Here is a 13504-nt window from a genome sequence, read left to right as displayed (position 1 = left end):
CCAAAAAAAACAAGTGTATTTTTTATGGGTGTGCGCTGAAGGACAGAGGAATAGCAATTCTTACAACATTGTTCTAAATTCAATCACCTTCTTCATCCTCATCATTCAGTTCATTGAAATTCAATTTCGAAGTCCGTGCACAATTTTCTATTTAGGTTTATGTCGCCCGTTCATTGTCAGATAGAGACACATTTAGCACCTTGGGACCCAAAAGCATCATCAGTGCTTTACCTCCCCCTTGTGGTGGTCTGGAGCAATGAAGCAGTGACGCAGGGTACCGTACTAAACCACAAATGACCTCGAAGTCTCAAAACATCTAATTGAGGAACCACTGTAGGAATAAGAGCATTTATAGGAATACTCATCCTTACGCGATGGAATGATTCCAGTAGACACAGACAGGTTTGGTCCTCTCCTCTGTCTCCAGTAGTCTATAATCCAGGGTGATGGGTTGTGCAAGAGGAATGGTGAAGGGTACCCTCTCACTGTGAACCACCGTGCTCACAATTGGGGTGTTGATGATGGGCCGGTTGGGGAGTCTAAACACACACACACACACACACACACACACACACACACACACACACACACACACACACACACACACACACACACACACACACACACACACACACACACACACACACACACACACACACACACACACACACACACACACACACACACACACGTGTGTTTACATTGACTGTATTCATGCAATATACATTCTTATCGAGAATGACTTACCGTAAGGTTCGGGTTCTTATCGAGAATGACTTACCGTAAGGTTCGGGTTCTTATCGAGAATGACTTACCGTAAGGTTCGGGTTACAACTGTGAGGCAGGACCACAGCAGTAAAAACATCTACCACAATGAAAACTAGTCCAAAACAAAAGGACACACAGTAACACCCCCTCCCTTTGCTGCTACTCACTGTTTATTATCTATGCATAGTCACTTACCCCTACCTACATGTACAGATTGCCTCAACTAACCCACACACACTGACTCGGTACCTGTACACCCTGTATATAGCCTCATTATTGTTATTCTTATTGTGTTACTTTTTGTTTTTGAACTGCACTGTTGGTTCAGGGCTTGCAAGTAACCATTTCACGGTAAGGTCTACACTTGTATTTGGCGCATGTGACAAAGTTTGATTTGATTTGACTAACAGCACTAAAAGCTTGATAGAATTGAACCTCCTTGTCCACACACACAACTGCACAAACGCGCAGTTCTACAAACGCGCACATTCTATACAAGTGAACTGTCAAGGAGAGAACAGTTGTTTATATGTTCTGTGTGTGGCGAAGCTCGTCGCATGTCGTATACACGGCACTGTGTAAGATCTTTGAATTATACACTAGACAGCATATTTTAAAGACAACCAACGTGTTTTATGTGGTAAGACTGAGGAGGAAATGTAAGAAGTACCTCAGGCTCCTACGATCAATGTCGTAGTTTTCAGGCAGGAGCTGTCCCAGGGTCCTATAGATGATCACCACGGCAACAGGGAGAGGGCCTGGGACCTCAGCGTGACGCTTCTTCTTGGCAGACGCCTGGTGACCGACAGTTGAGGAGTCAGTGGACTCAGTCTGGACAGGAGAGGCGTCTGTGGCTGTTGCTATGGGGTCATCTGTGGCTGTTGAGTCTCTGGTTGGTGCTGTGGAGACTGCTGTAATGATATTATGACCATAAATGAATGAATGAAATCAATCAATCACACACACGTATCCGACCCGTTTAAGCCCACCTTTAACCTCCACCGGCTGCTCGTGTTGTGTTGGGAACTCTGGGAAGCGGACGGAGGACTCCATCTCTTTTGGATAGGCCTGGATCTCTTGGAAACGCGGGATGTTTGCCTGTTCTGGATTGGACGGGTCCAAGTAATCCGCAGAAACAACTGTGAGCACAGACAGAGAGAGAGAGAGAGAGAGAGAGAGAGAGAGAGAGAGAGAGAGAGAGAGAGAGAATGGTTGTTAATTATGCTTGTCACACACCAGAGGTATTGGTGGTACAGTAGGCTATTTTAGGCTATGTAACATCACTTTGCATGAATTAGCCATGCTAATCAGGTTACCGCAAGCAAATAATTGTGTCGTTGCATTGCAGGTGGACTCACTCATATTGTCCGTGACAACAGTGAAGGGTTTCAGGTAGGTCTTCCTCATGTTTTGGGCCAGGGTTTGGGCGTACTCCTCAAAGCTATGCAGAAGTAGGGCCGTGCCATCTTCGAAACGCTGGATCTGCTCCCAGTGCCCCTTGTTAGCAGGGTCCAGGATGGCACTGCCCGCTCGGACCATGTTCTAGAATATTTACACACATTTGTCATCCACCTACGGCATATCTATACTATACAATACTCTGCATTCACCCACGTCATACCGTGCATTACCGATTGGTATGGTATCATTCCCGCATACATCAGCGACAAACAGAATCCATCCTCTGTATCATATATCCCAAATGAAGCATGTGAAATCAATGCCAACAGAACAGAGAGAAAGGAGGAGAGAAAACAAAAGAAGGAAAGGCGAGCTGCCCTATACAGGAAGGGGGGGGTCACTGTACAGACATCATCTCATAACATCACCTGTGCAATCTGGCCCCACGCCCAACCACCCCTGGGGAACTACTACTCCCAAGTCGCCCATTGGTCCAATCACTCAATAAACTCCACTCTGATTGGTCCTTGACCCCCTAAACCGTTCCAGCTGCACCTTCTGGTACCTAACACACCCTAATGCGCTGGGGCTGGTGCCAAGAATGCACACAGTTAGCCGTTAGCGCCCAGCATGGTCATGGCCTTAATAAAGCTCATAGAGAACATGCTAATCATTGCACTGTATTACTTCCACATAATAGGCTCCGGATCACATTCCCTATATGGGGAGAAATATCCAACCAGGGAAACAGGCTCTTAGGAAACCGGTACCAGCTATAAGCAGGATTTGGGGAAACTATTAGTTACTTAAAGCTAACAGGATCCTTAAGCAGTTGAGCTATGTTACCGAACAATGTGGGTCATTCTTTCAACGCTGAGCGAGTCTCCCGAAACTGTGCTGTGAGAGGAAATTGGGGTGGATGTAGTATGACAGAGAGCTTGAGGGCATGTCAGGGTATATTTCTATGAGTTCATATGAGTTCCTGATGTCAACGAGTAGAGATGCCAAAGAATCGCTAATCCTGTCTACCTTCTTATTTCACCTCCAACATCATTTTGAGAGTTGAGGAAGTGCACTACATGGCACTTGCGTATTCAACACTAGTTAAAGCATGTTTCTAGCGGCCCACCTCATGGAAGTGGACGTCTCTTGTGGCTGCCATGTCGAAGCCCAGCTGCTGGCTCTCGTACTGCAGCAGGCGGGTCAGCACGCTGTAGGCCGTCTTCACGTCGTTGCCCTGGAGGGCCGCTGTGCGGTTGGTGGCGCTCCGCAGCATGCTGGCCATGCCCTTTGACCTCTCTCCGTCCATCCTGGAGCTGTTGAGGTGCAGCTCCTCGTCCTGAAGGTGAGAGGTCAGGGAGACGTCAGACAGGTGTCTCGATGGTAAAGGAGGGTTTTAATCTCAATGGGACTTCCCAGTTTGAATAAAAGGTTAAACCAAGACATACCTCTATTTTCAGCTGAGAGAAGGTGAGAGAGGTGCAATTGAAGAGATCGGGAGGCAGCCAGCCATTCTCGTCGCTGCAGTGGCGGATGGCCGTGCCTAATGGAGAGGAGCGAGGGTGAAACAGGGATGGAGGGGAGGAGAAAGAAAGGGGTGGAGAGAAGGGTTAGGAAGAGGACCAATCGTGAAGATTCTCTGTTGACCTCTTGCCTCTCGGCTGACACTGTGAGGAAATCAACCACAACAACAACAACAACAGTATAAACATTATAAAGTCTGGAAAAATTCCAGTGAAGTCTATGTAATTCCAATACATTTTTCACATTCTGAAAAGGATTGTTGTGCTTACCAGTGGATCCCCTGGGACACTTCATTGCAGCAGGTTGTCCAAACTGGGTCGTTGGCCACCAGATCCCTGCATCAAAGGCTTTGGGACAGCCCTCATACACAACTAGTGAAAAGAGAACAACCAAGCAGAAACGATCACAGATCCGAAATTGAATGAATGAGTTAGTGAGATGCTACAAGAGCTTCCAGGTCCTAGGTTGCCTTACCCACGCACCCGCTGGAGGTGACCTCGGCGAAGGGGTTGTCACAACGGTTGCACTGGCGCCCGATCACGCCCGTCCTGCACTGACACTGGCCCGTGTGGGGGTGGCAGGAGCGTGACATGGCGCCAAGCTGGAAACACTCGCAGGGGTAGCAGGTGTCCCTTCCCCCGGGCCGGTAGTAGTTATCCTGAGGGCAGGAGAGAGCATAAACTAAGCATACAACTCAGGAGGAAATGGGGATAGCTAGCCAACATGCCCAAATTGGACTTCGACAGAAGCGACTGAGTATGTTAAATACTTTTCAGTACCTTACAGCGGCACTCCCCAGTGGTCTTGTTGCAGTCGCGGTAGAACCCTTTGCTGACATCACAGCTACATGGGCCACAGATAGGGTTCCCCCACCAGCCGCGAGCACAGGGTAGGTTGGCTCTGGAGAACAACAGAACAAGGTGCTATTCCCCTTAGAACCCAGCGTATCATAGCAAGTAAGGACGGATGAATGGAAACCGTGAGCAAATCACAAGGGACTTGGAATGCTAAGCCAGGGCCAAAACTACTATAAAGCTGTTTGACACCAACCACTACCAAAGCCAAGGGGCAGCAATTAACAAAACCAGATTACTGCAGATGTTGATGGAAGGTGCTGAGTGGTACAGTAGGGGTTAAGTGGAGTTACTGCGATAAGCTTGGAAACTATGTGAACCGCTTCAAGAACATGGCACAAACAGCAGAACCGGCACCAATTCACATCTCAAGGCGAGTAAAAAAAAAACGGAAACTAAGAAAAGCCCCAAAAAAAAAAAAAAAACTGGCCTTGGATCAGTTTCTAGGGATCTCAGTACTCACTTGTTCTGGCAGTACTGCCCGTAAGAATTGTGGCCACACTGGCAACCGTAGCCATGGGGGGAGCTGGGCTGGTGGACGCAGGTGGACACATGCTGACAGGGGTTCAGGAGGCACGCGTCCACACAGTCACTCCCGAAGTATCCTGGGGGGGAGCGAACATGAATAGGTACATTTCCTGATGAAAATGTGTGTGCTTGCTTCAGATTTCTAAAGGTATTTTTGAATGGTAGTGGGGGGGGGGGGGGGGCTTACCGGGGTGGCACACACAGGTGTGTGAGCTCCAGTTGTCGGTGCAGCGGCTGTGCTCGGGGCAGGCGCTAGTGGTGCAGGGGTTAGCCACCTTACAACCCTCCTCCACCCGGATCTTCTGACCCTCACGCATGTTAATATTAGCCAGGTTGGTGGAAGTCTCGCCCATCCGCACGCCCTGGCAACGCAGGAGAGGGAAGGACCATCAGGGTTGTATTGTCGTAGAACGATTTTGCTATCCAAAAATGAGCATATCATAGACAGGCTCACCTGCATGCAGCCCTTGAGTCCGTTCTGGACCGTCCCATCCTTCTTCATCAGGCCCCCCACAAACAGACTCCTCAGCCTCAGGCCTGGCAGCTCGTTGCCTATCTCCACTGACCTCTGTGAAAGGCACCCACCCATAAAACACTACCACAGAGACCACGTGTAATTGTGTATCATATTACACTTGGTAATACACACATTAAATTCACAAACGAGTACAGAACAGGAAACTACACACAAATACAGTGCAGCCAGTCAGTCAGCGAGTACCTGGAACATGCCGTAGTTTAGTGACACCAGGGCCATGTATTTGATGTCCTTCCCGTCTTTAATACTCTTCAGCTCCACCAGGACGTGGTGCCACTCCCCGTCGTTCACCCTGACCTGAGGGAAGTCCAGCAGGGCCACCCGCTTCACCCCCAGGAACACCTGGAAACGCACGTGTTTGCCGCTGATCTGGAGTCAGGCAGAGAGGGAGATGGTGGAGGGGGAAAAAACAGATGGAAGGCAAAGAACCGAGAGAGAGAGAAAGAGAGAGAGAGAAAGAGAGAGAGAGAGACAGGATGGCAGGAGAGAAAATCGGGGGAGAAAAGAGAGAGCGAGAGAGAGAGAGAGAGAGAGAGAGAGAGAGAGAGAGAGAGAGAGAGAGAGAGAGAGAGAGAGAGAGAGAGAGAGAGAGAGAGAGAGAGAGAGAGACAGGATGGCAGGAGAGAAAATCGGGGGAGAAAAGAGAGAGCGAGAGAGAGAGAGAGAGAGAGAGAGAATGAGAGAGAGAGAGAGAGAGAGAGAGAGAGAGAGAGAGAGAGAGAGAGAGAGAGAGAGAGAGAGAGAGAGAGAGAGAGAACACAATGTTTAGTAATTTAACGGCAGCATATTAGCGTAACGTCACTATGGCATTAGCTTGGCCTTTTACTTTGACAACATGGATGCACTGTATGGACTCTGTACTGCCCCGCTCCACTCACCAGGATGTGTATCTTGGAGAAGTCTCCAGCGTTGGCCTGCAGCAGGGTGCCAGAGCTCTGCCTGGTCCTGAACATCAGACCCATGTACCAGGGCACGGCGATGGTTACCTCTGGCTCGCGCCACCACACAAGGGCTTGGCCGTCAAAGTGCTGAGGGGAGGGCATGACTGGAGGAAGGGTGAACAGATAGGGAGACTTCAGTTGGAGAACCAAATAGATTTAAGAAGAATACAAGTACAATTTGACTTAAATCACAAAAGGACATCGGTAATAGCACATGAGAGGCTAGAATGACTAGGCCCATTCTAGGCCTTGTTCCAAAAAATCTGGATAAACCCTGACCACAAAGCCATTGTAACATATCCAGGGGGCTATCATTACCATACAGGTAATTATGTGTGTTTGGTCTTGTAGAGGATGAGCTCAGAAGTAAAAGTTGTGTTTATTGCTTCCCCTACAACCACAGCTGAGCCTTCTACAGGAAATGGTGATTAATACTGTGTGCGTGTGTGTGCTTAAATGGGGATTAACATGGGTGTGAGTCACATTCATGCTATTGTTCATTACACATACTGTACATACACGCAAGTCATCAGTATCAGTCTCATAAGAACACAGATTTAGATGGGATTGAGAAAGACCCAACACTCAGTAATTAGCTGTATTTTATAGCCTGAGACATATAGAGGCAAACCTGGGCTACAACAATGTTTAACACCCACTGTGCCCTTTTTGAGGTACTTCTATGAATTAGGCCAAACGAAGCTTTCTGAAAACTTAAAGCCATCAGAGATGTGATTTCCTTTTCCTGCTAACAGGATTTGCGTCAGAAAAGTGGAAAGCACTGGCTCACAGTGCGCCTTACGTAATGACCACGAGCGCTCTCGTCGCGTGTGCGAGCTTTGCAAAAATAAATGTATACATACATTTTATTCAATCACTGCACCCACACTGCTCGCGAGTGTCTGCGTAGACAGGCGCTAAAATAGAACTGTACCACTGCCCCATATGCTTCTGTGTAATAATCAGTTCACCAATGAGATGTGGTGTGGCCCTGGACCAAGTGTAAATACAGTCATTTAGAAATGCATCCTTCCTTCCTTCCATCCTTGTTTCCTTGAGGATAGGTATTACTTCTATCAATCAGGCCAATTGAGATCTGTGATTACCTCAAGCCGGCCGGGACAGAAGAATGCAGTATTCCAATAGGGCCAGTGTTCGGGTCAGTGTGTGTGTGGAATGTAGGAATGTCGAGATTGACAGGAAACTTGGCCACCTTGACCTCTACTGTCTGTTTCCTCACCGCTAGCCTTGTGGAGCGTGGCTGCGACATTTAATTTTGAACTCAATTAATGATGAGACACACAGTAAAACACATACTCACAGGGCACATGCATACGCACGCGTACAGGGAATCCCCCCCCCCCAAAAAAAACAATATATATCCAAAACACGCACTTTCCCTAAAATCCTTTACCTTGTTCACAGTTCTTCCCTCCGTAGCCTAGGGGACAGCCACAGGAGTACGTGCTCCACTTGTTCACACACATTCCTCCGTTCAGACACACACTTTCAGTGCAGAAGTCCTTCTTCGCTGTGCACCCTGAATACAGGCATGTAATAATCAGAGGCATCAATAGAGGCAAAACAAAATAGGAAAAAAATGTTGTTGAAACCTCAATATTATGTCACACATGTGAAGAATAGCACAGACCTGCGGCCGTGCCGTTGTTTGCCACAAAACTGGCCATGTCCACAGTCTTGCTGTCTATGGTTAGGTCTCTCATGCAGCCCACAAAGTCTCGGTTCCGGACAGGGAAATCCTCCGGCAGGTTGGGAACGCCACCCAGGAGTAGGGGACCGGTGAGGTCCAGGGACCTAGAGATGGACAACATAGAACAACTATCACCTTGTGTATGATTCTGGATCCAGAGTCAAGCCACTTACAACTACTTAACCCTTGCATTAAAACCTTTACTGTTTAGTGTGACCTATGCTAGCATTACTGACACTCAACACAAGTTGTGAAAAATGCACCACAGCCATACAATAAACTGCTCTCTATTGGGAAGTCTTGTGATATACAAACTTGTCCAAAGCAGGGGACAGACTTACATTTGAATAAAAAAAAACGATTTAGATATGAGGATTTGCATAAGAATAAATATGTTTTTAAACAAGTTTTTAAAATACTTATACAGATGTAGGTTTTTATGTCTGCTGTACAGGAAAAACAAATGTCAATTGCTGTCACAACTTTCTACTTGCAGTGCAGGGTTGCATTATGGGTGAAAAGCTAAGCTTGGCTTGACAGGTGGGGCTGGATAAACCCGTTGAGACTCTGCACTCACTTCTTCTGTCCTGTCTGCATGCCCTGAGCGGCACAAGAGTAGTTCCCGATCTGGCCACCAAAGCGAATCGCCATGGCGATGTCGCAGTCGTCCACGGCAACGACTGCCACCTTCTCATCTGATGGTCCGTGAGGAAAGCCAAGGCGTCCAATGTTGGGCTGGAAGGAGATGGGAGGTCACATGACATTTAAGGAGACAGCAGCTACTAAACTAAGGCATGAATATCCAGAGAGAAGATTTGGGCTTTCAGCCATACATTTTCAGTACCATACGGCAGAGTAGCCTAAAGGTTAGAGCGTTGGACTTGTAACCGAATCCACGAGCTGACAAGATACAAATCTGTTGTTCAACCCCTGAACAACGCAGTTAACCCACTGTTCCTAGGCCGTCATTGAAAATAAGAATTTATTCTTAACTGACTTGCCTGGTTAAATAAAGGTAAAATAAAAAAATGTACTGGTAGGTGAAAAGCTTCTTGATGTATAATGAAGGAGGTCATAGTTTGATAGACTGCCCTTTTGATTCATGTGCATCACGGAGGCACACGGGTTTCTTATTTATTTTAAGCGCATGACTGGGGATAGCAGACCTGTGGGCTCAAACCCAGTGTGAAGAGGATGCTATCGCTCAGTGAAACTGATGTACCATTGATTGTCTGAGCCGAATTGAATTATGGGAGCGGGACACTGGTGGGTGAAGAGATACCATAGACTGAGAATGGCATTTCGTGTCAAACCCTCCCCCGGGACCACAGTTTCCACCAAGTGGCAATAACAATTGTAGATCTTGTCAGCAAGTGTCAGTGTTAACCCCACTGCAACTCATCTCACGGCTCTGCCCTTTTCCAAGCTATTAACACCACATTCGCACGTTCCACCTAGTTGTCTCCAAACGGTGTCACGTTCGGTGACCTTCTCTCCCCTCACTGTGGATCTGTGCGTGCAGATACAGAATCTGTATGGGGTCGATTCCGACTCAGGAATGTATATGCCTTTCCTACGCACGTTATTACTACACACTTTTCAGTATTTGGTATTTAGACTGACCTATTCAGTCACGTAACTCTGAATATGTGGCTACGTTCAATGGCTGAAACCCTCCCACTTGTTGGCCAACATTCTATAGGGTTTTCAGTACATGTATCTTACGCCGTCCTTTTAAAACCTCTTCAGGATCAGTGTGTGTGTGTGTGTGTGTGTGTGTGCCCCCCCCCCCCCGTGGGACGGTTGAGCTAACGTAGGCTAATGCGATTAGCATGAGGTTGTAACTAGCAAGAAAATAAACTTCAGTTGATTTAGTAAATACTTTCTAAACATTTGATTTTTTTTCTTAAAACTGCATTGCTGGTTAAGGGCTTGTGAGTGAGCATTTCACTGTTGTATGCGGCGCGTGTGACAAACGCAATTTGATGTTGGAAGATTAACGCACACGGAATTATAATAAGGAGAAACGCGTTCAATAGTAGGATATACCCTCCGTCTGTTGTCTGCACTCACCATGGAGCTGTGGGATGACACGGCCAAGTATTGAGCCAAGCGTCGGGTTCAACCAGTTACGGCTCCGCACCATAGCGTTTATTATCAACTGTCACTAATGACCCTCAGCAACAACCGCCCGGCCGTGACGGCATTTACAGAGGGTTCAACCAGTTACGGCTCCGCACCATAGCGTTTATTATCAACTGTCACTAATGACCCTCAGCAACAACCGCCCGGCCGTGACGGCGTTTACAGAGGGTTCAACCAGTTACGGCTCCGCACCATAGCGTTTATTATCAACTGTCACTAATGACCCTCAGCAACAACCGCCCGGCCGTGACGGCGTTTACAGAGGAAGCAAAACGAAGGTCAACTAAACCATGTTATGACACGGAATGATGATGTAAGCGATAGCAACTGAAGGGAACTAACGGTAAATTGGCAGTTGAAAATGTGCGGTTGTTAGACCTTACTGACGGTCGATGCTGATGTTGGCTAATGTTTAACGTGATAGAAATAGGAAACAGAGAGTGCCCATCGCTGCAAGTTAAAAGGCTGTACAATATGCATTCTGCATAACGGCACAGCGTTTCAGAAACTTGACTGTGGAAAAGTTGAAACGCTCCGTTTGCTGCCGTATGACTGGTTTCACATTTGTCTCCAGCGATTATAAGGTGAAATAGATTTTTTTTTTAAAAGTGTCATGTATATTTACCATTCTAATTATCCAAACGGATGTTAATTTAACTAGCTCTTATCATTAGCTCTTATCAAGTTGTACATTACAGTGCATGAAGAACGATGTTATTTCTAATCGGGGGGAGAAAAAAACAAGTCAAAGCTTTTTCCACTATTCATGGTTTCCTCGTGCATAAAAGCGGGTGGATTTATTAGGGAACGGAGTCAGAAGGTCAGAATACAGCGCATTTGCAGACACACCACCACACATTCATTTATTCCGTCTCCAGCTCAAACTAATAGCGGGCGAATAGCATGCTATTCTCATGCTTACGTTCAAGGTCAGTTCAAGGTCAGAATACTACGCCAGCTTAACTCGGGTCGGAATTGGCTCCTATGCGGATACATCTGTATGAGTGTATCTGTCAGTGTGTGCATAGGTGTTTGAATGTGTGTGTCTGGACCTTTGATCTCCTTCCTGTGGGGATGTGATAGTGCATGGGAGGATGACCAGTGGATGCCACTGCTGGTGTGACAACAGGAAGAGGTACAACGTTGTGGGAGCAGAGATAGTGGAACAAACCATTTCTGTATGGACCTCGATTTGTGCACGGGTGCATTGTCATGCTGATACAGCAAAGGGCTTTCCCCAAACTGTTGCCACAAAGTTGGAACCAACAGAATCGTCTAGAATATCATTGTATGATGTAGCGTTAAGATTTCCCTTCACTGGAACTAAGGGGCCCAGCCCGAACCATGAAAAACAGCCCCAAACCATTATTCCTTCTCTACCAAACTTTCCAGTTGGCACTATGCATTGGGGCAGGTAGCGTTTTCATGGCATCCGCCAAACCCAGATTCGTCCGTCGGACTGCCAGATGGTGAAGCGTGATTCATAACTCCAGAGAACACGTTCCCACTGATCCAGAGAGCAATGGACGCGAGCTTTACACCACACCAGCCGACGCTTGGTATTGCATGCTCAGCCATGGAAACCTATTTCATGAAGCTTCCGATGAACAGTTTTTGTGCTGACATTGCTTCCAGTTTGGATCATGGAAGTGAAGGAGTATACACGTACTTTTGTATATAGTGTGTTTAAAAACTACCGAAATAGTATTACGAGATACTCCTTGATATTGCCATATTTAGGCCGTATTCTATTCACATTATACCATATGTCACGACTTCCGCCGTAGTCGGTCCCCCTCCTAGTTTGGGCGGCGTTCAGCGGTCGACGTCAAAGGCCTTCTAGCCATCGCCGATCCACCTTCCATTTTCCATTGGTTTTGTCTCGTCTTCCCTCACACCTGGTTTCAATTCCATCAATTACATGTTGTGTATTTAACCCTCTGTTCCCCTCATGTCCTTGTCCGGAATTGTTTCTTGTAGTGCTTGTGCATGTTATGCTGGTGGACACCGCATTTTGTTTGACCCATTCATTGATTGATTGTTCTGTTTACGGTGGTTTTTATGTATATTAAAACCTCTTGGGGATAGGGCTGTTTACTGCCCCCGCTGGAGTAATTGCGTGCCCATAGTAAACATAATTTTTTTGTTGTCAAAAGTTGCTAATATATGCAAATAAAAAATATTATTGAATAGAAAACACTCTAAAGCTTCTAAAACCGTTTAAATTATGTCTGTATGTAAAGCAGAACTCTCAGTGCAGTCATTCTCCCAAACTCTCTCTTGTCATCAGAAAAGTTGGCCCAACTTTGACGTCATCGCCCCCACCCTTCCCAAGCACCTACAGGTCTGGGAACAGTCTCTTTGTCTTCAACGCGATCTCAGCTTCCAATGGGGATTCTCATTGTGAGAATCGCACGCTCACGAGAGTTTTGGCGGGCCGAAACCTTTCGGTCACGCGAAAAAACAGGTCACCTGCATGCGCGCTCTGCTCCGGTCCTGTCTTTTTTCCAAGATCGATTATACAATGCATGCGATTCTGTTCGTCCTCACGATTGCTGTACACCTTTATAACATGTTAAAGCTTGATTATGAACTTAGTTTGACAAGTTTAGTCGACATATAATATGTAAGTTCGACGTTTTGGTGCGCATCCACTTGACTTTTGGCTACATTTCAACCGAAATGTGTCGTGTTTGAGAACCGAAAGACACAGACTGCAAAACTAAACGTAAGTATAATTCCTTCCAGGTCTTCTGATGGAAGAACAGCAAAGGTAAGGGAATATTTATGTGGTAAATTTGGGTTTCTGTGGACTCCAAGATAGAGGAGCCATAATGCTACTTTTTGAGCGCCGACTCATAGTATAGCCTAGTGAACTAAACCTGTAACGTTAAAAATAAATGTAACACAGCGATTGCATTCAGAAGAAGTGTATCTAACTATATATATGTAGAACATGCATATTTAGTCAAAGTTTATGATGTGTATTCCTTGTTAGCTGACGTTATCTGCCGGAGCTATCGTCATTTCTCAGGACATTTGAGTAGCATTTTTTGAACGATGCATCATTGTAAACAGAGATTTCTGGATATAT

The 13504-nt window shown here is 46.6% G+C and overlaps 1 protein-coding gene across 1 annotated transcript in view; it reads right to left on the bottom strand.

Annotated features, from left to right (window-relative positions):
• LOC124039132 (cadherin EGF LAG seven-pass G-type receptor 1-like) overlaps positions 1-13504 on the bottom strand; it is an 88092-nt gene that overhangs the window by 12060 nt on the left and 62528 nt on the right. Inside the window, 17 exon segments of the mRNA XM_046355020.1 lie at positions 372-539; positions 1439-1679; positions 1758-1907; positions 2127-2310; positions 3299-3508; positions 3618-3712; positions 3963-4064; positions 4168-4351; positions 4473-4593; positions 5011-5152; positions 5263-5437; positions 5530-5643; positions 5797-5982; positions 6492-6658; positions 7969-8094; positions 8206-8369; positions 8843-9000. Of these exon segments, the coding sequence (XP_046210976.1) occupies positions 372-539; positions 1439-1679; positions 1758-1907; positions 2127-2310; positions 3299-3508; positions 3618-3712; positions 3963-4064; positions 4168-4351; positions 4473-4593; positions 5011-5152; positions 5263-5437; positions 5530-5643; positions 5797-5982; positions 6492-6658; positions 7969-8094; positions 8206-8369; positions 8843-9000 (2687 nt within the window).

The sequence above is a fragment of the Oncorhynchus gorbuscha genome, linkage group LG01 (genome assembly GCF_021184085.1).
Source record: "Oncorhynchus gorbuscha isolate QuinsamMale2020 ecotype Even-year linkage group LG01, OgorEven_v1.0, whole genome shotgun sequence".
In the NCBI taxonomy this organism is placed as follows: domain Eukaryota; kingdom Metazoa; phylum Chordata; class Actinopteri; order Salmoniformes; family Salmonidae; genus Oncorhynchus; species Oncorhynchus gorbuscha.
Note: the sequence above shows the minus strand (reverse complement) of the source record. Positions and strands in the feature narration are given on the sequence as shown.